The sequence below is a fragment of the Podarcis erhardii genome (genome assembly GCF_964252035.2).
Source record: "Podarcis erhardii genome assembly, chromosome: Z".
Taxonomy (NCBI): Eukaryota; Metazoa; Chordata; class Lepidosauria; order Squamata; family Lacertidae; genus Podarcis; species Podarcis erhardii.
In genome coordinates, this window is record NC_138504.1 from 43998918 (window position 1) to 44026089 (window position 27172).

Below are 27172 nucleotides of genomic sequence, written 5' to 3' on the forward strand. Positions count from 1 at the left end.
ATTATATTTTTACAGATAAGAATGGGGAGGGACGCTAACAGGATTTTACTGCCTTATGTCTTGAACATCATATTAGCTACGTCCATCAATTTCAGTTGATCTACTCTAAGAAGAACTAACCTTAGAGACAACACCAGCGGTGGAGCATATGCCTGCGCTGCCCAGGGCGGGTGCACTCCTGAAGGGGGCATGGCATGGAGGGTGCCCTTCCATGCACGGGATAGCCGCTCGAGTGTCCGGAGCAGCGTGCGCGCCCTGCAGCTGGGGGGGGGGGAGGGAGCAAGCTGCTCACAGGGGCGGAGCAAGCCACCCATGGTAGACATTTGGCGTGCCAGCCCGCAACTCCCAAGCTGTCAAAATGAAGGGGGAAGGGGGGAATCCCACCAACAAAGTGGTGCAGCTCCCCCCCTTACCCCGATGGCTCGGTGTAGGCTTGGGAATCGTGGGTAGGCGGTGCAACGAATGTCATCCCCCTCAGTGAGGGCACCCGGGGTGGTCCGCCCCCACCCTCCTTCCTACGCCGCTGGACAACACTACATCAATCTACATCAATTTGCATATGATGAAAAATAGTGCTAACTTTAGAAAAGCATTCCTTCTTTTTTAGGTGATGCACATGTGTATCACAGGAAGCCTCCTCTTAAACATGGTGCCCCAATTTTCTCACACACAGGAGGATAACCTTCTTATCAGATGACCCTTTTATACAAATTGGGAGTTCCTCCCCTACCATAATGTTGCCCACTTAATTGACTTCTTTAGTCAATTAACATGTATTCCAGTTTATTCATTTTGATACATCAGCTGAACATTCTAGCCTGACAGATGATGATGATGATGATGATGATGATAATAATAATAATAATAATAATAATAATAATAATAATAATAATAATTTTCAAATGTTCCATGAATGCAGCTACGGCATACACAAGCCTTTGACTTTTACAGAGCTCTTCATTCACTCAAGCCTAGGAAGGATTTCATATTCTCCCATATTAGGTTCACTCATCATATGGTTAAAGATAAAGATCATGAAATGGACTATATTTTTGTGCACACCTTTTTATCATTACAGCAAAAATTTGCTTTTGTGTCTCTTTTTTAAAGTTTGCATTTTTTAAAAAAGTAAAGTTTAGTTGTTGATTTATTTATTTTTCAGTTTCATTAAGTTTTAGTCTTTTTACTCTGATGAATAAAAATGATGTCCTGTATTAGTATGAGTATGTACTCAATAAATGTTTGCACTTAAAAAAATCCCAGGGTGCACACACACCCTAACAAAATGTGCTGTGCCATCTGCGGCTGTAGCTCAGTTGATAGAGCACCTGCTTTGTATGCAGACCACCACAGGTTCAATCTCCAGGAACAGGGTTGCCATATTTAAAAAGTGAAAATCCAGACACGGTTTGGGGCACAGTTGTGAGCTTTTTAATGTTTTGCCCATAGCTGTAATGAGCTAGATAGACCAGTGAGTCTGACTTGATATAAGACAGTTCCTTCTGTTCCTAATGTCTCCATGCTTCCTTTCCTCCATCTAGAACGTTGTCTGCACCGCTGAACTCAAGTGGTATCCTCATCCTGCACTGATCCACTGCATCAAGGGTTGTGAGGTGAGCATCCATGAGCCAACTCTTGCATATGTGTGCATGTGTGTGTTAAACCAAGCAATACTAAGAAGAAGAGGAGGAAGAGGAGCTTGGATTTGATATCCTGATGTATCACTACCCTAAGGCAGTGTTCCCCAACCTTGGGCCTCCAGCTATTTTTGGACTACAACTCCCATCATCCCTCGCTAGCAAGACCAGTGGTCAAGGATGATGGGAATTGTAGTCCAAAAACAGCTGGAGGCCCAAGGTTGGGGAACACTGCCCTAAGGAGTCTCAAAGCGGTTAACTACTGGTCTAGAGTTTAAGACGTTCCTAATCCTACCTGGAGATTTCAAGGATTGAACCTAGGGCCTTCTGCATGCAAATCAGATGCTCTACCACTGAGCTATGACCATTTGCCTAATAATAAATTAAGACTCCAGCCTTCAAAGCTGATTTTAAATAAGAACATAGAGAGCTGCCATCCACTAAGTCAGACCATATAGCTCAGTATTGTGGCTCTCCAGGGTTTCAGATAGGAGGCATTCCAAGCCCTACATGGAGATGCCAAGAGTTGGAACTTTCAGTGTGCAAAGCAGATGTTCCACCATTGAGCTACAGCCTTTCCCCAAAATCCAGTGTCTTCAAAAACCTTAAACTCTTAAAAAATAACCCCCACTGTTTCTCTTTTCTTTATTACCTCTTCTCACCTTAGAGCTTTCTGGTGACACTTACATCACTCATTTCACACTTTTCCTTGAACTAAAAATTACCTGCAACAAATTCCAGTCCCCCCTTTAGAGAAAAGACCACGTATATAGGAAGCAGAGGATTGAAAAGAAAGGGAGGAAGAGATGAAAGAGAATCTTAATACCTATGATTAGAAGTTGTCTCACTGCTCCATTAATAGATCTGTGTTTACGCTTTGCACTTAACTCATCTCCTTGAAATTAGCTCACTCGCTCTTGAGGTGTGTATGTGCATACAGGCATAGTTTTGGCCAAGACGTGTTATTTTCACTCCCTGGTACAGCTACAAGATTTGATTAAGGGTGTGTGTGTGAATTTTCCAGTAGGTCTCCTATGTTTGCTTAAAGTCATTGCAAAGCTACAGAAAAGGGATGAGGGTGTGAGAGATGGAGCTCTGAGCACCTTGGAGGAAGCCAAACAACAACCACACAACAATGTGCAATCAAAAGATGCCAAGGTGTATACATGTGAATGTATTTAAATGATCCTCCTAGCCAGTCTTCCCCAAGCTGCTGCCCTTCAGATGTTTTCAGACTACAACTTCCATCATCTGTGACCATCAGTCATGCTGGCTGGGTGTTATAGGAGCTGTTGACTGACATCATCTGTAAGGAACCAGGTTGGAGAAGTCTGGTTATTTTCTCCCTGCACTGTTGGAGGCAGCAAACCTCTGAATGCACGTTGCTGGGAATCACCAATGGGGAAAGCACTGTTGTACTCAAGTCCTGCTTGTGAGCCTCCCAGAGGCATCTGGGTGACCCGTGTGAGAACACGATGCTGGACTAGATGGACCTGTGGAAGAGTTTTGTTGCTGTTTCAATTTCTCTTCTACTGTACAGTGGTACCTCGGGTTAAGAACTTAATTCGTTTTGGAGGTCCGTTCTTAACCTGAAACTGTTCTTAACCTGAAGCACCACTTTAGCTAATGGGGCCTCCCACTGCCGCTGCACTGCCACCGCACGATTTCTGTTCTCATCCTGAAGCAAAGTTCTTAACCCGAGGTACTATTTTTGGGTTAGCAGAGTCTGTAACCTGAAGCGTCTGTAACCTGAAGTGTATGTAACCCGAGGTACCACTGTATTGTGTTGCTGTACAGTGCCATAGAGTCCATCAATGAATAAAGAGGAATTTAGAAATTTACAATGAGCAAACTGACAGCTCTCCTGTCATGGTACTCAATGAAGGGCATTGATGCTCCCCTCTAGCCCCTCAAGGGCAGGTTTACGTATGGAGAGAGGAATAACTGTGATTTAAAAACTTATGGGGTCTAAAATGTTTCACAGTGTCCCCTTGAAATATTTATGAGCTTGACCTTGGCTCCACAGAAAGGAAAGAGTGCCAAAATGTCCTCACTGATTGTTCTTCAGATGTCCCTATGTTTTATTTCTCCTGCTATTAAAAAACAAAACAAAACAAAACCCCACACAATTAATTAGCTGCAAACAAAACAAGGGCTGCTTTTAGCTCCCTACTTCATTTTTCAGAGACAGTTTCTTCTTCCAAAAGGACAGCGTGTGTCTCCATCTAGGATTAGCGGAACAGGAGAGCCCTAATGGTCACATAATGGGAACTGTGGGATGCAATTAAGTGACCCCCCACCTGCAAAAACAGCAGCAGGCAGGACAGTTTCATGGGGAAACAATGAAATGGTGTGATTTTTGTGCAAGCAGCCAACTGTGTTGTAAGTGCGTAAGAAGAGCCCTGCTTCTGGATCAGGCCAAAGATCCATCTAGCCTAGCATTGTGTCCTCACTAGGTCAGCCAGGTGACCCAGTGAGATGCCTGCAAGTAGGACCTGAGCACAACAGCGCTTTCCCCACCTTTGAATGCTAGTAAATGGCATTCAGAGGCATACTGCCTCCAACTTTGGACATGGAACATCATTATAGCTAGTAGTTATTGAAAGTCTGCTCCTCCTTGTATTTGTCCAATCCACTTTACAAGCCACCCAAGTTGGTGGTCACCTTCTGCTTCTTGTGGGAGTGAATTGCACGCTTTAAGTACGTGCCGTTCAAAAGTGGAATTTGGAAGTCAGAACCCATCAGCCATTCAAAGGCAACTTCAAGCCCTGCTTGGCTGGGCGTGGGTTTACCTTTGTGGCACAGCATGCTGCATGTCACAGGAGAGGTGAAATGAATCACCGGTTGTAACAGTGACACCAGGTAATTGACCAATAGGCCTTGTCCATCAGCCAGAAGGCCTGCTGGGGTATAAGTGCCGTTGTGCCCAGGTCTTGTTTGTAGTCTTCCCATTGGGGCATCTAGCTGGCCACTGTGAGAGCAGGATGCCGGAGGGTCTGGGCCATTGGTCTGATCCAGCAGGGTTCTTGGATTCTTAAAGGCATGATATAGGTTGCATTATTATTATTATTATTATTATTATTATTATTATTGTCTCAATTTGGCTTCTTTCTTTCAGCCTTTTATGGGAGACAACTATTGTGATGGGAACAATAACCGAGCCTTTTGCAACTATGATGGTGGGGACTGTTGTGCCTCAACAGTGAAGACTAAAAAGGTAAGCTGGCACCCTCCTGGTTTTATAGCAGCCCTCATATGGAAGAAGAACACTAGAGGGAAGTGTATTGCTGTTACTTCATTAGGGCAGTGTTAGGCAACCTGTGGCCCTCCAGGTTCTATGGAACTACAACTCACATCATATCCCTAGCCACTGGCTGTGCTGGCAGGGGCTGATAGGAGTTAAGAAGGCATCTCAAAGGCTACATGTTCCTCATCTCTGTGTTAGGAATGTCAGTGACAGATCTCCTGCAGATAGTTCTGGGTTCAAAGGCATAGCTTGCTTTGTTCAGATGTGCCAGAAAGTACTGGTACATTTGGGGATGTTTTATTTCCTGTGGAACATGCTGCCACTCTTTTTACTTGTTTCTTTTCTTGATGCTGGGCCTTAACTACCATGATGTGTTAGGAGAGCACCAATCAGAGTTAATATTTTAATGGGGTTAAATTACTAGCTCAGTGGTAGAGTGACTGCTTCTCATGCAGAAAGTCCCATGTTGATTCTCCAGCCTCTTCAGGTAGGGCTGGTGGTATGCCCACTCTGAAACTCTGGAGAGTCACAGCTGCCAGTCAGTGTAGATAATGGTCTGACTCTGCATAAGGCAGCTTCCTATGTTCCTAGTAGGTAACTGGCTGATTTCTATCCTGACTCACTTCTGTTGAAATGGAAGAAGCACTGCAACACTAGAATAGAACCTCTCCAAAGTGGAGTACACAGATCTGCCAGAAATTCTTAAAAATATTGGCCGTATTTAAACAATGAAATAAATGCACAAAGTATTGGACATTTGGTGTTTTTCTGCAAACACTGAGCAATTAGTACAAAGTCGACGTGTTCCCTGGCTAATTCCACTTGTAACAGTGAATCAAAATAGAGGTCAAAATGTACTGTCCAAGTAAAGTAACAAAGCTTTTGGTGAGATGTGAACACATCTGGAGCGGATAGCGGAGTAAAATTATCTATATCAAAATTTATCTACATCAGAGGTAGGCAATGTGGTACCCTCTGTATCTTTTTGGACTGAAACTCTTATCATTTTTGGCTAATAGTTATGCTGGCCTGGCATGATAGGAGTAGGAGGCCAACAAAATCTTTAGGGCATTATACTGACTATCCCAGATCTGTATATTTGCTCCAAAACAATTGAATTGAATGAATACAAGCACATTAGGAGAACAGAGAGCTGCAATACTGAGCCATACTTTTAGTCCGTCTAGCTCAGGATTGTATAAACTTATTGGCAGTGTTTCAGACAGGAGTCAGTCCCAGCCCTACCTTGAGATGCCCGGGATTGAACCTAGGACCTTCTGCATGCAAAGCAGATGTTCTGCCAACTAAGCTACAATTACCATTTATTGTTTGATGCTTTTTGTTTCTGCTTGGAAATTGTGATTCAGTTTATGCCCCTCTTTGTAATGTGTGTTGTTCTGTGGCTTCCAGGAGCTTCAGGTACCTGTTGGGTTTCGGATTCAGATGCTGGGTCATTCGGACAGTGGGGCCCAGCCCTGAGAAATATTTTCCTGTCTGTGATCAGGGGCATCTAACCCATAGACATGTGTGGCGGGGAGGCCAGGGCGCCAGATTTTGGAGGGCACCACAGGCTGAGTGTCCGGGAAGGAGAGTCAGAGTGTGCTCCCTTCCCCACTCTGGGGCAGCCCACTCCTCTCCTCCCAGCCACCCATTGGAGTGCGCTGCATCCTGCTCAGGGAAGCCCCTTTGTGTCCCCTCCCTCTGGGGCTGCCTGGGCATCTGGCAGGTGCAATTGGGGGCAGGCGCGGCATGGGGTGGGCATGTCTCTCCCGCCCCTCTCTGGCCGCGTTGCTGCCTGCGCGCCTCTCTGCGGAGTCTGCGAGAGGAGCAGGGAAGCACCTTGTGCAATTCCAGCACCAAGCAAGGATGGGAGGCTGTCTGGGCTGCGATCTGGGCGCCTCTTACTTACATGCAGCACCGAGTGCGTGTCAGACCATGCAATGTAAAGGAGCTGGACCGAAGGCCCCCCCCCCTTAAAAAAGGTCGACAACTCTGGGAAACGGGGGGGGGAGGGGAGATATTTGCACCACAGTGCCAGATATGCTTAAGACGGCCCTGTCTGCGACCCTTGACTGTGAAGCAGATTCTTGCCATCGTTTGCTGAAATAGAGTAACCCCACCTGCATCCTTGCTTTGCCCTTTGAGGTACTTTGTTAGTGGAATGTTAAAATGGTATGTTCCAAAAGGGGGAGAAGAATGAAAGGCAAGAGAAAGGAGGGTGTTATGCATCAAAATACTCTGACTGCTTTGTCTTCCAAGCATGATTGTGCCACCTTCACAAAAGCAAGCCTAGAATGAACTTGTATGTTCATTCTAGACTAAGGAAAGTGGAGGGGGAAAAGAAAGGAAGGGCATGAGAGAGGAATTTAATAAAGTTTGCGTATTTAAATATGAATCTGCCTAATTTGCTCTTTCTGAAACGACATGCACACCAGAACACAGCCACCTTTCAAAATTTACACTTCTCCAAATTTTGCAATGCAGTTTCCCACCCCAATAATATGTGCAGAAATGCACATAACCAAAGTAAAATGCACATAAAAGATACATACACTTGGGAAAACAAAGTAGAAAAATTCACTATAGCTAGGGAAATTGTCTTGCAAAAATGTGTCTATTAGACAAAATTGCATTAAAAATGTGTCTCTTAGGAGAAAATTGCAGTAAAATGCTGACAAATTTTCACAAGGGCTTAAAAAAATAAATATTACAACCTGAAGTGGAGACCTGAACTTAATACTGGAAAACAAAGAAACTGAAATGGATGGTTTGCCTATCCCTACCAGTTTGCAAAGGTTTTTCAAGACACACGCTCCTATGAACCAGGCAGGCTGTCTTGCTAGTTCAGCAGGAAGGCAGTGTGTAGCCAGCCAGCAGAATGAACATGTTAATCTACTGAGCCGCTTGCCCTGCAATTGACCTGGGAGCGTCTTTGAGGCTCAACAAAGAGTGTTCCATCCAGCCTGTCCTAACTAATGGCAGGGAATGGGGCCTTCTTCTAAGGATCCAGAGGGGATAAGGTCCTCCATTAAGGACAAACAAAATCCTATTTCCTTTTAATGTCTGCGACCTCCTGACCCTCCCAAGATTCCCAGCTCCCTCATAGCTTGAATGCTTAGTGAAGCTTTCTACCTTCTTATTTTCTCCACTGCATAACAATTGTAAAGGGAGACAAATGCTTTAGAACAGCAGAACTACACTGTTAAATTGAGCAAGCAAGCCAGCAATTGTGTTTGTGTGTGTGTATTGATGGTGGAGGCATTAACTGCATACCTCTAGGGTGATTGTTGACCAGAAAGGGTTGGATTTTGCAAACATATTTGCAAATCATTTGGTACCTGTTTATTTATTGTATTTATTGGTTTTCTGCAAAGTTATAAGCAGAGCAGCGTGCGCTCTCTCTCTCTCAACATTTATTTGTATACTACCTAATCAAAAAGAATAAACAGATAAAAGACCTCTAAGCGGTTCACATAAAATAATCTAAAACATCAAACTCTTAGAACAAGTGGACATAATAAAATTATCAAAATATAGATAAAATCAAAAGCTGAAATACATTGGGCAGCAACCAAAGGAATATAGCCCAGGCCTCTGCTACAATGAATATCAGACAACTACATTTCAGTTTCACATCTAAACACAGATGTTGGAAAGTGTATGGTAACTAGGAGATGATATATTAGTTAGATATTATCCTTCCTTACTCAAGTTTGTGATTACAGCAGAGTACATCCCTTTGCAGCAGAATAGGAAGCTGTTGATTCAGCTGGTTACAGCCTTTTTGATGAAGCAACCAGGATGCCTTGGTGCAGCCTGGAATCTTCCAGGTATTTCCCCCTTTTATCCCACTTAAAACAATAACAACACACAAAGAAGTATTTTTAGAATAAAATAGCGTTTACTCACAGATCACATTCAGTAGCAATCTGGAGGTACATTTGTGTGTGTATAGGATGATGGCGTCAGAAGCAGTGGTAGAAAATGCATGATGAAGGCAAATGAGCAAGATGGAGTAAGAGAGAGAGAGCTACAGGACCAGCCCTTCTTATAAGTTACACACATCTCACCCAGGAGGAGTGGCTTCTGCAGCTTTGACAGGAAGTTCTCCCTGTTGGATCCACTGAGTGCCCATTCTAGCAAACAGGACTTTGCTGCTCTTTCTGGATATCCCACAAAAGAGGAAGCCTGTTGTATCACCTCTGAATCCCAGTTGCTGGGAATTGCACATGGGGAGAGCACTTTTGCACTTGTGTCCCACTTGTAGGCTTCCCATTGGGGCATCTAGTGGGCTTCTGTGAGCAGAGGATGCTAGACAAGATAGACCTTTGGCCTGATCCAGCAGCTAGACTATTCATATTCATATTCTTGTTTATGTTATTTGTGAATGGCAGTAGTCACCTTCTTTCTCCCTAAAGGCCAGGCGGTTCTTGGTCACTGTGGCTATAATTCCTTATCAAATATTCCAGGATTCTCAACTCACCATGACATATCTTTCCACTGCAATGTTTTCTTCATAGGGTTTTCTGCCCACCGCGAGTGGAGTTAGCGGGAGCGGGGGGGAATTATAGGTTGTAATAGTAGACTGTTTTTTCATTACATTATTAAGATCCAGGATAAGCATCACAGCACTTTTTAAAAAATGACTCAATTCTTTGCTTGTTTTTACATTGATGTGTGCCTCCTAAATATATATATCACACACACACACACATCCTACTTCCATCATCCCTGACTAGCTTAACTCAGAGATCTTGGAGCACAGCATCCTGGTAACATAAGGATGCTTGAATAATGCAGTCTTTGCAAATGCATAGGAACATAAGAAGAAGCCTTATACTAAGTCAGACCATTGGTCCACTTAGTTTTGTCTACACTGACTGGCAGTAACTCACAAGGACCTCTCCCAGCCCTTCTTAGAGATGCTGAGGATTGAACCTGTGGCCTTCTGCGTGCACAGCATATGCTCTACCACTGAGCTATGGTCCTTCCCCAATAACCATTGGTCCTTCTAACTCCATATAGTCTACAGTGACAGGCAGCTCTCCAGGCTTCCATATCTTGGGTGAGAAACTGATAAAACAATAATGTTCTAGACAAAACATGGTGCCCTTCAGATGATGTTGGACTCCAGTTCCCATCAGCCTTAGCCAGCATGGTCAGTGGTCAGGGGTAGTGAGAGTTAGAATCCAACAATATCTGAAGATCTACCCCTGCTGTGCTGAAATATGTTTGCATTGGAAGACACAGGCAGCCAACCACTACTGAGCTCTTCCTGTCTGGTGTATAATCTGGCTCTGTGTGTGTGTAACTTCTCTTGCTGGCTGAGAAAATCTGGATTGCTTTTGCTCACCTGCTCTCTCTTTTGTCAGGAGGTTCCATGGCTAGAGCGACCTCTCCTCACAGTCCACATCCGCGAATCATGAATAATGAGCTCATTCTAATTGCAAAAAGATGGGCCTCTGTTGCCTCTGCCAGAACCATTGCTTCCTTAAAGCAAGGATCAGGCCATTGAATTCCACAATATTGCCTCACTACAGACTGGGAGGGAAATATCGTAGCACATGTGCTTTTAGCGATTCCGTTATACATCAGATACACACAGAGTATCAAAGCAATTTGGGGAAAAAGAAATGACCTACATGTTTGTTTATTTATTTATAAAAAGAGGCCATTTTAAGTTGTCAGTTCAACAGTCTTTTGGCTGATTCGCAAAACAGGTGCTGATCTTGGAAAGGAAGCGCACATTTTAGAGAACCTGACACTGTTTTATCAGAAATGCACATAAACACAAATTGCAGTCTGTTTACAGCAGGAGTGGGGCAAGTCTTTCTTCCATTGAGGGCTACATTCCCTTGGGAGTAATTGGTTAGGCGGATTACATGCTGGAAGTGTGCAAAGCCAGAGCAAAACAAGCAACCCTTTCTCTCTTCAGTCACCCTTCTTTGCTCTTTTTTCTGATAGTGGAGGGACAGATCTCTGTTACTTGCAGAGGGTTTTCCTCTTTCCCTATTCTTTTCCCATCAGTCTACCTGTTCTGACCCCCCTCTCATCCATCCTTCCCTCTCTCTTTCTCTGGGCTCTCTCCCTACCCATGTGAACTGCAGGCTGACCACTCCTCCTTTAGCAAAAAACCCAAAAATGGCCAGGGCAGATGGGATTTGACTCAAGCAGTCAACCTGACATGTTTGCATAGTGATAGTGAATACTTGGTAGCGAATAACTGGCAGAACCCAAAGTAAATTTATGGATGTAATGCTTGGAGAATATGGTTATAGGTTCAGCAGTAGCTGGCAAGTGGGTGCTTACCTGACCTCCTGTCATGGGCATCAGTGTGACTTACTGGTAGAAGGAGGATCAAGGTAGCAACAAGGGTCTGGTGCAAAGGCACCATTGCAAACACCAGGTCAGCTCCACCAGGACACTTGCCATGCCCCAGCCTCACCCCTCCTTCCTCTTCCCAGAATGTTGCAGCGATACTGGTGATGGGAGCTCAGGCGATCACTCCCTTCTCTGCTGATTGCTACTTGCATAGGCATCTGGTTGGCTGGTGTGAGAACAGAGTGCTGGGCAAGGCCCTTTGGTCTGATCCAGCAGGGCTCTTCTGTTGTCCTGATACACAATAGCTAGGATCTAAAATAAATCATACTACAATATTTATTCTCACACGGATCCCTACCAGGGGTGCCCAAACTTTTTTCAAAGAGGGCCAGATTTGATGAAGTGAGCATGCATGAGGGCTGGCCAAAGTTGTTGGCCTTTTTTTAGGATTGAGCTTTTGAGGGGATTTTACCCCAGGAAATAAACTGCCACAGGGGCCGAATTAGGCCCCCAAAACAGACTTTGGACACGCCTGTGGCCTACTAAATCTACTGACAACGTCGTTCAGGTCCCCCCCCCCAATATAAGAAAAAGAGGAAGAGAGAAAAATATGCAACAATTTTAGGAATTTCATGGTGCAGAAATGTTCTGGGTCTTGCTTACCCTTAGAAATGCGTAATTTGTGAGCTATTATCTTCAATAGGCAGAGTCCACGTATTCTTATACCACAGCGAGATGTTAAAGTCCTGGAAATTCCACATAATTCCAGCATCCACCTAAGAAGTTCCTTAGTTTGGAAACGTGCTGTTTCATTATCTCATAAGTTTAGAAGGTCAGGTTGTGGTAAGGCTTGGGTGGGACATTTATTTATTTGTTGGTTTGCTTGCTTTTGGTACTGTATTTCTTTTTTTTAAAAATCCATCAAAAGTTTTGATGCCTGAGGCCATTCCCAACATAAGTTGAAGAATATTCTCCTATTGCCGCAACTATGCCAACAATTCTATGGTGCATTTGATCTCCTGTCAGAAAGCTGCACAAAAGTACAATGCCACCTGTCAGGGAACTGCCATCAGGGCCGGAGGGAGAGAGCAGGCTCCGGAGGGATCCCAGAGAGCGTCCCGGGATGGGGAGAGGCAGCCCATCTTCTGGGGAAGAGAATCAGCGTAGCACCAGTGGAGAAGGGGGGCAGATGGGGGAATCAGCGAGGCGGTCCCATGACTCCTTGCCAGGGACCAGCGGGGAGAGTAAGGGTCCTCCGCTGCCTACACCCTCCTTGCGCAGAAGACTTCCGCGCAGGGAGAGTAGGAGGAGACTAGGCGTCAAGGAGCTTCTTTGCTGGAAGAAGTTCAAGAAACGCCCACTGGCGGATTCTGCCAGCGATTGAGACAGCCACGGGTGAGTGGCTGTCCGGACAGAAAAGGTTCACTCAGGCAACCCAGCCAGGTGTTGCACCGGTTTACGCACGAACAACCCCTAGAACCATCACACCACCCATGCAGAATTTTTAAACGACATTCCCTTAACATAAGCTGAAGTAGATTTATAGAACTTAGAAGATAATGATGATTTATTAAATTTGTATACTGCCCTGTACCCACAGGTCTCAGGGCAGTTCGCAGGATAAAATCACAAAATAAAACCACAAAATACATAATCAAAATAAAAACAAAAACAACCCAATATACCCCCCTCCCTGCCAAAACATTTTAAAAGGGCATTGGATGACAATCAACCAAAGTCCTGGTTAAAGAGAATTGTTCTTGCCTGGCACCTAAAGCTTGCGCCATGCAAGCCTTCCCCAGAAGAGCATTCCATAGATGGGGAGCCACTGCAGAGAAGGCCCTTTCTCATGTTGCCACCCTCCAGACCTCTCATGGAGGATGCACACAAATATATTGCAATCCACTTAAGAGTCATTTCTTTTCAATTGTAGATTCCTTCTCCCAGGTAAGCTTAAGACCTTCTAATGGTTAAAAAAGGTAAAGGACCCCTGGATGGTTAAGTCCAGTCAAATTCAACTATGTGGTATGGCACTCATCTCCACTTTCAGGCTGAGGGAGCCAGCGTTTGTCCACAGACAGCTTTCCGGGTCATGTGGCAAGCATGACTAAATCACTTCAGGTGCAACAGAACACTGTGATGAGTGGCAGAGCACACGGAAACACCATTTACCTTCCTGACGCAGCGGTACCTATTTATCTACTTGTGCTGGTATGCTTTAGAAGTGGTAGGTTGGCAGAAGGTGGGACAGAGCAATGGGAGCTCACCCTGTTGCACGGATTCGAACTGCCGACCTTCTGATCAGCAAGCCCAAGAGGCACAGTGGTTTAAACCACAGAGCTACCCATGTCCACTTCTAACGGTCACATAGATTTATCAAGAAGTTCCATATAAATAACACATACCAGTCCTCTGTCCCAATGGCCCAGGTGTAATAACAAATCCTCTAGATTTAGTAAGGGATCTAGTAACTTGTGCCTTAAGGGCAGGATTAGCCAATAAACGTCAAAACATATCTGCCCTGGATCTCCTACAGCTAGCCTGACTTGCTCACTAAAAATTTGAACATTATTGGTACTAAAATCACATAACAAGTTCTTTTTCTCCCAGGACAAAATGATTCTCCTCAGGCTCATATTCCTAACCTGTGGGAGGCAGCCTAATGGCAGCAGTGGTGAATATCTCAAATGCCACCTCCTCCCCTGTAGAACATATCAGATGTTTAGGGTGGAGGGCACTCTTCATAGTTCTGCTACCCCCAGAAGCTCAGTGTGGTGATGGTGGCTCAGGAGAGGTCCTTCTCTGCAGCAGCCTCTAAGTTGTTGTTCTCCCTCCACACAGAAGTGCATTTGGCATCCTTATTGTACAGCTTTCTTCAAATTATGAAGACACATCTTTTTACTCTACTCATTTGTCACGTGAGATGTATATTTTCAGGAACCACCCTTTATCTGACTGCAAGTTTTTGAAAAAACTGTTTTTAATGTGTTTTAGATTGTAACCCACCTAGAGATTGTGGGGTAAAGTGATGATGAAGAGGACAAGGTCATGATAATAACAGTGGCTTATGTGTTGCTGGTGACACGCTCAAAAATCCATGGCATTTGAGCTTTTGTCAAGTGGGAAGGAAAGCACAGTTCATTCTAAGGGCACATCCGTTACCTTGGCTTTTGACAGTTGCAGTATTTTGTTTTGTGGGACCCACCTCTTCATTTGAATTCATACTGTCCTGTTCCATTTGGAACAGTTCTCCTTGTTTTATAATTATAAAGGGCTTTGCTTGTTTTCATATCTGTATATTATTCCCAGCCTGGGACCTTATGATGAAGGGTGGGTACAAAATATTGTACATGGACAAATATGTAGGTGGTCCCAGGTTAAGTCCCCTCCTAATGAGATCTGAGCATGGAGAGCCACTGTCAGTCAAAGTGGACAATACTAAGTGTGCTGGGTCATAATTAACTGGCAGGGCACAAATGTTGCATGTTTAAGTTTCCTAGCATCGTGAGGGAGGATGGGGAATGTCCCCTGCCTTAAGCCCCGGAGAGCTGCTCCCAGCCAATGCTTGCAATTCTGAAGTAGACGGACCAATGCTCTGACTCTGTTTAAGGAAGCTTCCTACATTCCTATGCCCAAAGTCTCCAAGAGCCCTGGCAAATTGTGATTTTATGCCAGCCTAGGATGGCCACAGCAGTGAAGGGCTATTACCTTCCAGCCCTACTTATAGGTTTCATGGAGGCATCTGATTAGCTGACACTGGAAACAGATTGTGGCTTAGATTGGTTTTAGTGTGCAGCGGGGCTTGGAGGATCTCACCTTCCTCTGGCCTCCTCTGTTGGCGATGAAGCTTCCAGTGCCTATCATGTTACTAGACCTTCAGTGTTCCCTACCTTCTCTCAGCATAATGTTTTCCTCTGTGGTAGGACTTCTGGAATCTTTCCTGTAGAGGATTGAGACACTATGTCGGGAAGGAAAATCCACATGGATTTCAACAGGAAAACTCCTCAAGGAGGAGCTGACCTGAATCGAGTACCCTCCTTGTTCCATGAAGAAGAAGGAGAAAAATCCTCCCTTCTGCGGAGGAACATTGGAACATCCTCGCTGCTGCTGAAACTGCATTGATGCTTCCTAGACAGTGATTTCCCCAGTAGCTACTTTTGAAGGATCTCCACAGCTTTGAAAGCAGAGCACTACAATGGAAGATCTGTCTGGTGCCAGACGGTGGGGACCCAGTTATCTGCGTTGAGATCCTTCCAGCCCTTGGTGGAAAAGTCTGCCAGGTTGGGGGGGGGGACCAGAGGTGACCCAGCCCCCCTCATTCTGCATAATTTGGGTGCAAAGAGAGAGTGGCATGTTGTGAAGAGGCAGGTAGGGACATGCCTGGAGAAGGGAGGTGTTGCCTAGCAATGGGAGGACACACATATGTATGTGTGACATGTGCATTCCCAGAAGCACCCATAACAAATGTGTCAGCAGAGAGGACAGATGGGAGGGTCTCCTTACATGACCTGTACCATGGTGAAGAAGAAGAAGAAGAAATTGCCATAGCAGGAGGAAGCCAATGTGTCAGCAGGGAGGGAACACACATTTATGCTTGCTAAAAACATCTGAACAGGTTGTGGCATCGTTCAGGAAGGGAAGGGAATTAGGTCATTAACTCTGGCTCAATAAATGGAAAAGACTCTTGGGAATTCATCCCAGGCACCAAAGTCTCTCCACCCCCACCCCAACCCCAGTTTTGCCCTGCTCTTTACTTTATGTAAATTCCTGATGCAATCCACTGAAATCAACTTCCTTTCGCCAAAGCAACACCCAGCTGCTGCTCCAGTTCCTGCCTTCGCTTCTTCGGTTAAAGAGACAGGAAGCTGCTCTTGCATTATAGCCTTCTTCCATTCCTTGCAAGCCCTTCACCCACCCTCACTTGGCAAAATGTGACCTTCTACCCCAAATCCAGAACTCTGCTCACCTGGGAAAGCTGGGCAGGGTCTTGCTCTACCTGATGCAAGCTTTATAATACGAGAGAGAGAGAGAGAGAGAGAGAGAGAGAGAGAGAGAGAGAGATCCTGTTCACTTTTGAACATTGCAAAATGAAGCCTGGGTCAGATCTGGATGGGATCCTAACTGTTAGGGAGGGCAAGTATGAGCGGGGTGGGTGGGTTATTGCTAAACCAGTCTACATTGTAAATGCTGGCAGATTATTGCTATTAGCATAGGGGTGTGGAATCTCAGGCCCAGGAGCAAAATGCAGCCTCTTAGGCATGTATATCCAGCCATTGGAACTACCCCCCCCCCGTAAGCCACACCCCTTTATTGGCCCAGGCACCTCTGTCCAGCCTTTGGGTCATTCCCAGGTCACACTGGCCCACCTCCTCAACTTAAGTGCTTAAATGTGCCCCTAAACTGAGACAAGGCCTCTTTGGTCACCTGGGTGGAGGAGGCAGATGGCAGATATAGAAGCCTCTTAACTTTGTATAGTAGGTTCATAGCATTACAAAAGGCAAGCATCTTCTCAGTTCTGCACCCACTTTTGCTTCTGATCCCACCCAACTCCAGCTATGGACTGCAGAAAAGGTCCCATTCTTGTCCCTGACCCAAATTCATTAGTTTCTGATTTAATGGTCTCCTAAAGGGTAAGCCATGTGGCTCATTTATTGATAGGTCAGTGGCTCAGTTTAACACCATCTCCAGATGGCAGATTTTTGCTGGAGAGATTCAAGTCCATTCTGGATATTGAAGGCTTGCACAGTTAAAGCATATCCTTCTGTCACCCTAGTGCAACAGATCTACTAGATATTCATAAAAATGACTTCTCATGGTTAGGAATGTGATGGTTGGGAAATGTACTGGAAGAGGCTTGGGGACAATCTGATGGTTAAAGGGAAGGCATATAAACCCCAAAAGCAAATCAGAATGAATGTTCATTGCCATATAAGCCTTCCTACAAACATATCAGAACAAATCATTGATGCAGATAGTGCCAAACCTCTGCAGAACCTTGGTACAAACCAAATCAGGGTGAATGGTCTAGGTTGCCTAGAGCTGCCCCAAGTCTTTAAGGCCCATTTGAAAGAGGAAGCCAAGTGTATATCCATCGGGGGGGCCTTTCCACAAAGATGGTGTCAACACCAAAAAGGCCCTGCCCTGTTGTGCTTTTAGAAATCCTTTAAAGCAGCTTTGCAAATAAGAGTGAGGCACTGATGCCCTATGTTTCTTGGTTTCCTTTGTGCAGGTCATCCCCTTCCCAATGTCCTGTGACATGCAGGGGGATTGTGCTTGTCGGGACCCCAGCGCCCAAGAGCACAGCCGACGGGAGCTTCGCGCCTTCAGCTTTGGATAATACCAAGATGACAGAAGAGAAACCACCTCCAAAGGCTAGGAGAGAGGCATCGTCACTTACCCCATTTTTGTTGGTATTGTGTGTGGTTTTTTCCTCATTTGTTTAAAACAAAACAATTTCAGCTGCTCAACTCAATGGTGTTTCTGCACCAGGGACCTGTAGAACTCAACCAGTCTGCCTTTAATTTCTTTGCCCAAGGAGAACTGAAATTTGGGGTGGGAGTGGGGGTGGAGGGTGGAGGGAGAGGCAGGCTCTTGTATTAAACATATCTTACCTAGCAAGAAGAAGCAAAACAGGAAATGGCAAATAGTTGAGTCAAAGAGGACTTTTTTAAAACAACAACAAAAATGTGCCAGGAGACGAAGGAGGAGGCATCATGGTCTGATGCAATTGTGCATCCACCTCGTTTGAACAATGCGTGGTTCAGTTTGTGGGTTTGTATGTCTTTTGGCTTAAGTCCCTCCTCCTCTTTTGTATGCAGATTAAGGCAAAAAAAAAAAAAAATACCAAGCCATATATAAATATGTACCTTATATTTATAGAGAAGTTGGTGGGGGTGGGGTGGAGAGAGGGAGAGAGGGAGAGAGGGAGAGGAGCATGCCATGGCAACAGAAGGAGCGCATTGCCTTGGCTGCCTTCAGTGTTGTATGCTCAGACTCCCTTCATGCTCAATGAGGTTGTGAGAAAAAGGAAGGAAGGAAGGAAGGAAGGAAGGGAAGGAAGGAAGGAAGGAAAGCCAGTAAGCCATTTGGTTTGTTGGGGTTGGGTTGGAAAGAAGAAGATGAGGAGGGGGGAAGAAAAAGAAGAATTGCTTGCCAGCTTTGCAGACAAGGAGAACGGGCTTCCTGAGATGCTTAAGCCAGTGCTTGAGGGAGAAGATGCATTTCTGTGGCAAAAAGCTGAGGGTCAAGGGGGGTGGGGGTGGCTTCAGCTGCTAAGCTGGGGATGAAGGATGGAAGTCCCACTGCACCACCAATGGGGAACAGAGAAGAAAAGAAAGCGGAAGAACCAAACCTCCATCCTGCTGCTGCTGTTACTCTTGCTGCTGCTATATCCCGTAAAACTGATTCCCTAACTGTGTCAGGAACAGGGTGCTGTTTAACCTCCAAGCAACCAAACAGTCTGCCTTAAACCGCTTTACCGGTTGCCTGTCTTCCAAACCACCTCGGGGTTCCTCCCCACCTTCCCTTCCTCAAGCATGACAAAGAAAAACAAGACACCAATCAGCCCCCAAAACATACCCAACTAAGTTCTCTTCAGAGTAGACCCCCTTGAATTTGATGGCCCTAGCCCACTTAGGTCTGCTCATTTCAGTGGGTTGAATGCGACCAATAACCAATAGCTTTTCCATCACCTGATCAGCCTTTCTCCTCCAAATATAAAATCCCTGAGACAATGACCCAACCTGTGACTGAGGAGAGAGAGGTGGGCCTTTCCCAAAGTGATAGAAGCTACCTGGTGCAAGACCCTTGAGCTGTGTGGAACAACCCTTATCAGTATTAACCTCTCGGGCAGGACCCCACAATGCTCCTGCCATTGCCTGTCTAACCTCTTCCACACCATCATATCTGGAGTCAGCTCTTGGTAGCTGCCAGCTTCCCCCCATCCTCTCTCTGTCTCTCAGTCATTGGACTCCATGTGCAATTTTGCTGCTAGAACTCTAAATTCTGCACACAGGGGCCTGGGCTTGTACAACTTCAGGGTCTCCTATCCCTGCAGGGAATCTACAATTCCCTCTGGTGTCTGCCAAAAGAAGCAGCAGCCAAGTTTTAGGTGGTCCGGTGATGGAACAGGCACACAATTTGACTTGTTGCCAGGATTGTTTGCTTGCCATTTTGAAAAAGCAGTAGCCCCATCTTGACATAACTGGATGCCATTATGGGGAAGAGAAACCACAGCGCTGGCCACTCATGTGATTCGGCAAACTAGGTTCCCCACATCTATCCTTTGTTTTTCAATTCTAGCAAATTGGGGGGGGGGCATTCACAGCCAATGGAAATATTTCAAGTTTAAAAGAACCCTGGTCTTTGCAAACGTTAACTGTTGCTAACTGATTCTCAAATTGGACATGCCTGTTCATCAGACATAAACATAAAGTGGTTTAATAGTCCTGCTCTCACCCCTAGGAATTCTTGGAACTTTTAACAAAGAGTTCTCAAAAACACCCAGAACCCAACTGACTTTCCCAGTATTTTTCAGGGAAAGGCATGACAAGGCCAAATTAAATGGCATGTGGAGGGAATGTATGTGCAGGTCTGCAGCTCTACCTCTTTCTAAGCAGCTGTGGGGGGCCTCTAAATTGAATCCTGCTGGTGGCACTTGGGAAAGAAAGGGTCAACCTTTTCCTGCTGCCATGCCATTTACTCAAAACAAATCACCCCCAACACACACACACACACACACACTTCTCAAACTATGGTTTGGAGACATTATTCTCCTCCACCACCATGCAAATTATCATTCTATAGTCCCGAGTCCATCCAGATATAGGTGAAGTTAAGATGGGAATCTTTTCCCATCTGAGAACATCTTTTTAAAAACAAATTCCAGCTGAAATACATAAGGGAGTATGCTTGGGGATGGGAGTGGGGTGTGACTTTAAAAAGGCAAGTGAATTTGATTTGTCAGAAACATTCTTATCCAATAATTTCCTACAGAACTTTCTTGCGGCTGTCTCGGCCCCAGTTGCTTTAAAAAGCACCAACTCTGTTCATGAATAAGAATTGGGGGGGGGGGGAAGGATTCAGTTTGGTTTGTATTTCAGTGGAAACCTATGTAATTCACAAACTAAAATGCTGCTGTCCTTCGGATTTCACACTTCTTTAGAATTTGCAATGCCAAATAATACATAAAAAAATGCAAATATTCAGAAAAAGTGTGCAGTAAAAACACCACATTGTTAAAAGCAACATAGAAAAAAAGCATTATACTTTTGTGAGCTACTTAAATGCTGTCGTGGTATTAAGCAGGATATAAATGTACAAAATAATAATAACATTAATGATAAATTATTATGACTATGGAACATGGCTCGCAAGAATATGCATATTAGATAAAATTGCATACAAAGTAGGTTTATTAGGTTAATTTCATTTTGAAATGCTGCCAAATTTTCATAAGGACATAAAAAATTGCACACTAATGCAGAAATGAACTTAAGTTCAGAAACTGAAATTAAGATTGGGGGAAAAAATGAGAAAATGAAATTGGACAGAATTGTCTATCCCTGTTAGCTTGCATCCTATTCCATGTTAACCAGCTCCTGAAATAATTGGGAAACTGCTTATATTCTCCTAACTCCACCTATTCCATACTGTTGCTGTGTTCAGGTGGGATTCATTCACATGCCCACAAATTAGGGGTTGCATCAATTAAAGTGGATTTGGTGCTCTTGTGCTCCAAGCCTGCCTCCTCTTCACAGCACTCCACTCAGCCAAAAGAAAGAAAAAGAGCTAGCCTTTTTGCAATAAGGAAAGTGATGGGGAAATGCACTGGAAACTGTGGAGTAACATTCATTTGACACAAGGTTGCAGGGGCAAAACTAGACTTTATTTCATCCGGGTCAAAGACCCAGCTTGGCACACACATCCCATGTGCATTTGCATATATATACACACACAGCCTGGGAGCCTCGTTGACGCTCCAGGGCAAAAAGGCTCTGCAAGTTTGTGTAACCTCCCTGCAAACAAATAAGAATAAACAATAAATAGCCAGCATTGCCCAGTTTGCAAACTTTGTGCACGCAAATCAGTTCAAATGTGCAAGGGACAGGTGATTTGAAAGCAATCAAAAGAGAACATCGTGCATATTAAACCACTTTGAGGTGTTGTTTTTTAACCATCAAGTGGTGTATAAATTTTCTGAAACAAATATACAAATGCTAAGGGCAAATGACTCCTCCTAGAAGTTTCACCACCCTTCACCCTGTCAAACATACTGGGCTGGGTTGGTGGCCTGGATTTTCTTGTCCATCAAGACGATGAGGAGGGTTTTAGCCGCTGGAAGGTGCTTTGGAAGCAGGACTCAGCTACCTCCATTCTGGTGTCACTTGGTTGTAACTGTCGGTTTGTTCTAGGTTTTACCTGTGTTTTGTTTCTGTCTTTAGAGAGAGAGAGAGAGAGAGAGAGAGAGGTTTGTTTGTTTGTTTGTTTGTTTGTTTGTTTGCTTGCTTGCTTGCTTGCTTGCTTGCTTGCTTGCTTGCCTGCCTGCCTGCCTGCTTTTTAAACCTGAAAGATTCTCAACCAACATTTCCTGCTGCAACTGATTTGAGTGGCTACTGAAGAGAAGAAAGGAAAAGACAAAAGAAAGGGGAGAGGAGAGGCAACGTTATTGCTGGGACTGCACATGTTTTCAAGGAAATGTCCATTTCTAACAACTAAGGACAGTCAGACAGAGAGACTCAAATAACTTGAGGGCTTTATAATATGTTGGGCACAAATCTCACGAAACATTATCTTGTGCAAGTCTTCCGGAGATAGCTCAGAGGGGAGTCAGAGAATTGGGTTCATTGTCTAATCCAGGGTTGGCCAACATGCTGCCCTCCGTCCCTGGCTGTTTGCTATGCTGACTACAGCTGGTGGGAGTTGGAGTCCAATAACGTTTGCCAATTTTGGTTTGCCCTGATTCCTTTTTCCCTTATGCTTTGTAGTACTTCATAGGCATCTGCCTTTTCCCTTGGTATGTCTGTCATTTGTGTGTGTGTGTGGGGGGGTACTTTAATTTCTCCCAAGATGTTTTTGAGGGCAAAGAAATTGCATCTCTCCCCCTAACCCAGTCCACACTGATCAGACTGTATTTGATACAACTTCCAGTGTTTCACAGCTCTCCTAACTGCACGGACTAAATTCAAAAGAACGACAGCACACACACAAAAAAGAAGAATGCAAAAGAAGGCGGCTGCTAAAATGATTAGACAGATGATTCCAGTTCTTGGGGAAAACATCAATGTTTTCTCATTAAGAAAAAAAAATCATTTACTGGATAGGTGGTGCAGGATTAGCAGAACAGCTAGGTCAGCCACGGATTGCAAAGTTTGTGGGGGATGTGGGGGCACCATCTCTATCTGCCTTTGGACTTTCTATACTGGACTGGGCTGCCATGAAATGTGCTGCATGTATAGCATGATTAATACCTTAACATTCTAATATATGTGTGTGTGATATATGCAGTATACTAATTCTAACAGTATAATATGTGTTGTTTTACAGGAGGGATGAGGAGACACTGTCTTTCCTGATGTTGCTGGACTCCAACTCCCTTCATTCCTGAGCACTAGCCCTGCTGACTATGGCTGCTGGGAGTTGGAGTCCAATAATACCTATAGAGTCACCAGTTTCCCCATCCCTGATATAGACAATACTGAATCAGATGGACCTCAAATCTTACCTCTGCTGTGAATTCACTAGGTCTGAGGAGCAACTGAGGAGGTCTTCCAGATTGCATTGAACTGCACATCCCATTATCAATGACCATTGACCATGTTGGCTGGGGCAGATGGGAGCTGAGAGCCCAGCAACATCTGGAGGAGTTATTGTTCCCCATCCCTATTTTACCACACACAGTTTCACAGCTCCATCCCTTGTCCACCCCATAGTCCAAGGCCATTTCTAGAATCAGTGTTCCTCTTACTTCCTCAAGCATGATCTTGCTGATCATGGAAGTCATGTTGATCTGGACAGCATTTACTACCAATGCATGATGTTGGTTAGGCTAGGGGAGAGTAATGCTCTTAACTGTGGGTGGTATGTGTTGCAAAGGATTGTGGGAGCAGCCACTAAGTGTTCCTGCTGATGAGTTTATACCCAGTATGGGAACTAGGAGACAATTCTTCAGAATGTTCACTGGTCCTCAACATATCCCAAACCAGCTCCATCTTTATTGCTCAGGTCACAAAACTGGAAAACAATTACACTGCCCTACTTGACGCATACGTGACCAACATGTATAAAGTACACCAAACAGTCACTGCTTGCACCACCCTAAGGATTTAGGAGAAGACAGGGCCAACCCAAAGCTTCTTCTAGAAGCAAAGGACAAAATGGTGCCCAGTCAGTACACATATAGGTTCCAGCCAGTTGATCTAAATTTCTATGCTCATGTCTTCCACCATATCAGAGGGCTTAGGAGGTACAGAGCAGGCTAGCTTATGGAGAATTGTTGGATGGGACTTGTACCACCACCACTGCATCACCAGCATACACTACCGGAGGCAGCTCCCCCATTTCCTCATGCTTACTGAGGCAGATAGTAGCTATAGTTCAGCAACATCTGGAGGGCCAAAGGTTTCCCACCATTGGTGTAATGATAATGGCCCAGTATAGGCAGAGCAGCCTAATGTTTTTGCGGCACAAACAGAGAAGTGTCTCAATTTTGCTGCACAACTGGACCAAGGCCAATTTCCATTCCCTGGCTCATCAGTTCTCCAGCCTAGGAACAAGAGGTCCTGGTGCAATCAGGCAGACTCTTCCTTGGAAGTGGGGCCTCTTTGTTTCCCAAGTTCTGCAGAAGTGGAGATTTTTGGCCTGTGCCTCAGGCAGGTATGAAAGAAGCTGCACTAGCTGATTTCAGACAGGGGACATAGCTAATCCTTTCTGGAGATGCTGGGGGTTGAAACTGAGACATGCATTCAAAGCAGATGCTCTTCCAATAAGATAAGGCCCTTTCGCTAACAGCATAACAATGTATATTTTCATTACCCATTCCATAGCACCTACTTTTGTCCCAAGTCAAAGCTTTTCCTAGAACCAGAGATCACCTCTTTGTATCAAGCTTCCATGTGTGTTGGGAAAGAGGTGCAAATCACTAGCAGTGGCTGAAATATACCCTTACTGTTGCTGCTTCAAGAGAAAAACAGACTTGCAAAATGTTAGCAGGTTTGAGTCATGTGTTCCTGTGCTTCCAAACAGTTAAAATGGCAGATTTCTCCATTCTGTAGAGCTTTGTGTACACTCACATGGAAAGCCGCACACATTTGCACAACCTGACAGTAGAAATGGGTTGGCAAGACAAATGAATGGATAACTAACACTGACCAGACTAGTCATGCTGCTTTCACATAGCTAGCCCCTGCCCTGAGTGCTAAGTGGTTGCGTGTTTGAGGAGATGTAGAATGTAGCTGACCTAGAAACCCACCTAGTGGCTGGATCTTTTTGGCCCCCTTAAGCTGGGAAAAGGCCAAAAGGAATGCTTGTGAAACTCACATGTTCCCACCCCACTCGTCTCAAAACACACATTCCCCAGACCCCAAAGGCACAGAAGGGTATTTGCAGCCCACAGGAATGCCTGACACAGAGATAGTTCAAGAGCCCCAGTCCCAAAAATCACAGAGGCCTGCAAGTTATTTTGAACAGAAGTGGGGAAATGTATGTCTCCTCCCCCCAACCCTCTAATATTGCTGGGACCATCAGTCCCAGTCTATGTGGCCAATAGTCAGGGGTGATGGAAGCTAGAATGCCACAGGTTCCTCACACTGCCTTGGTAAAAAGTAGTGAGGCTTACATTTCAGCCACTGGTTCAGGTTTCAAAAGTAGGTCTGAAGCCATCTTTCCTGCTTTGTTCTCCATCATTTCTCAATAAGGAGGTAAACAGGAAGTTAAGTGTAATGTACCAAAGCCACACTCTGCTGATTGTAGAACAAAAACACTTTGATGCGCACCATGATCCTGTGCCCTAAGCAGGTAACAGTGTTTTCAGAGCTGACAGCATACCTGTGGACTCAGATATAGCAAGGGCAACTGAATGTACAGTCATGGGTGTTTCACAGAGTTGGCCCTCCCATACACACACACCACACCACACCACACCACACCACACCACACCACACCACACCACACCACACCACACCACACCACACCACACCACACCACACTCTTATTGGACTATCTGGAGGGCAACCAGCACTCTACCATCAACCCCTTTGCTGGATCTAGCTGATGGACTTGAGGGTCTAATTTTCACCAGCAAGAGGAGCAAGAGGGATGGGAAATAGATTTGTGGGGTTTACAGCGCTTGAGCGCCTGGGACATAAACTGCTCCGATTGAAGTTATGGGTCTGTCTCTCTATTCCTTTGAAACAAAACACAAGTGTAAGGGGGGAGTAAACCCCATTTGCTGCTGCCTTCAAGAGAAGCAGAATACGTATTTTGAACTATATCCGAATATAATATAGTAATATTTGCAAATAAAACTGTGATCTCTTCTAGTGCAACATATATAGATATAAATATATATATATTGATAGATAATATAATTATTCCTATTACCAACTGCTCCTCCATAATGATAAACCATATTATATCATTTTTTTATTGTTACAGTTATGATGGTTACACTTATTGGTGATTTTATTATGAAATTTGTACTTTAGGCATCAGCTCCAAGTCAGTGTCAACCAATACTTACCCCCGCCCCCCAAAAAAGTTAAATGGAACTATTTGCATAAGAGTTCTACGGGTCTACTGTATAAGCGAGAAAGAGAGAGAGAAGTAAGAAGGAAATTGGAGGGACAAAACAAAAACACAGTTTAAACCTTATTTTGGTACCTCATGCCTGTACTTTTGCTGCTCCTGGTTATTTTACTTGTTCCGTTGCTGCGTTCGTTTGTTTTTAACAAATCTAATTTAAATCTCCAAGCAATATATAAAGATGTAAATAGTAAAAAAAAACCACCTTATTTATTAAGATTGTCATCTTTTTTAAGAAAAAAATTATATTTACACAATTGTTCATCTAATTTATTACCTTTTTAGTAGTACAGTTATTTTCTCTATGATTGTACTGGTGTTGTTGTTTTTTCCTGTTCAGGGTCTTTGTTTAAATGTTATTTTTTTTACAGGTCTGGTATTTGTTCATTTTCAATTATTCTCTTCCTCCCCATACCCTCCCTCAGTTTTTCAGGTAACTGGTTATATTTCACATATTCAAATAATAATAATTTCCCCCCCATCATGCATCAGCACTATTTTCCCATTGTCTTATTCCTGTATGTTAAAGTTATATATATGTGGTCTTTACCTGAGAAAACAAAGACTCAAAAGCAGCAGTATAAAAGCTTGTATTAAAAGAGTTCTGAACTTGATGGGGGTCCTTTTTATTATTCCGATTCCAGTGACTTAAGCTTCCTTCCTTTTATGTACTGTTCCATGGGGCTAAGGAAATGAACAATTACTGCAGCACAATTGAGAAACAAACACCATTCAATTCCTACAGAGGAAAGATCTACTTCTCACCTATCTCACCTACCTAGGTCTCAGTAATACACACCAGGCTGGCTCCCTCATCTGTGATCAAATTGCAAACGAGCAAGGTCTTACTATGAACCCACCTGGTGTGGTAGTCAGGCTACCTTCTTTTCTTTGGCAATCACCCATAGCCGAGTAAGATTGTCTTCCATGAACACAGTCTTAACAGTGTGTCCATAAGTGATCGACACCTTCCAACGTTACACAATTAAGTTGGATTTGTGGCACTGCAGAGGGGTTGTTTTGGGCTTGTTGGTGCAACACTTTGTTTTTTGGATATTGAGTGATAGTGCAAGCCCATCTAGTCCAGCATCATCTTCTCACAGTGGCCAACCAGATGCCCAAAAGCAGCACATTGGCACAACAACACTGTTTCCAGAAACTGGTATTC

The 27172-nt window shown here is 44.5% G+C and overlaps 1 protein-coding gene across 1 annotated transcript in view; it reads left to right on the plus strand.

Moving 5' to 3' along the window:
* Nucleotides 1-18873, plus strand: part of PAPPA (pappalysin 1) — a 249896-nt gene extending 231023 nt beyond the window's left edge. Inside the window, exons 20-22 of the mRNA XM_081847429.1 lie at nucleotides 1542-1613; nucleotides 4756-4854; nucleotides 17435-18873. Of these exons, the coding sequence (XP_081703555.1) occupies nucleotides 1542-1613; nucleotides 4756-4854; nucleotides 17435-17542 (279 nt within the window). The 3' untranslated portion in view covers nucleotides 17543-18873. The remainder of the gene's footprint in view (nucleotides 1-1541; nucleotides 1614-4755; nucleotides 4855-17434) is intronic.
* Nucleotides 18874-27172: the final 8299 nt, after the last annotated feature.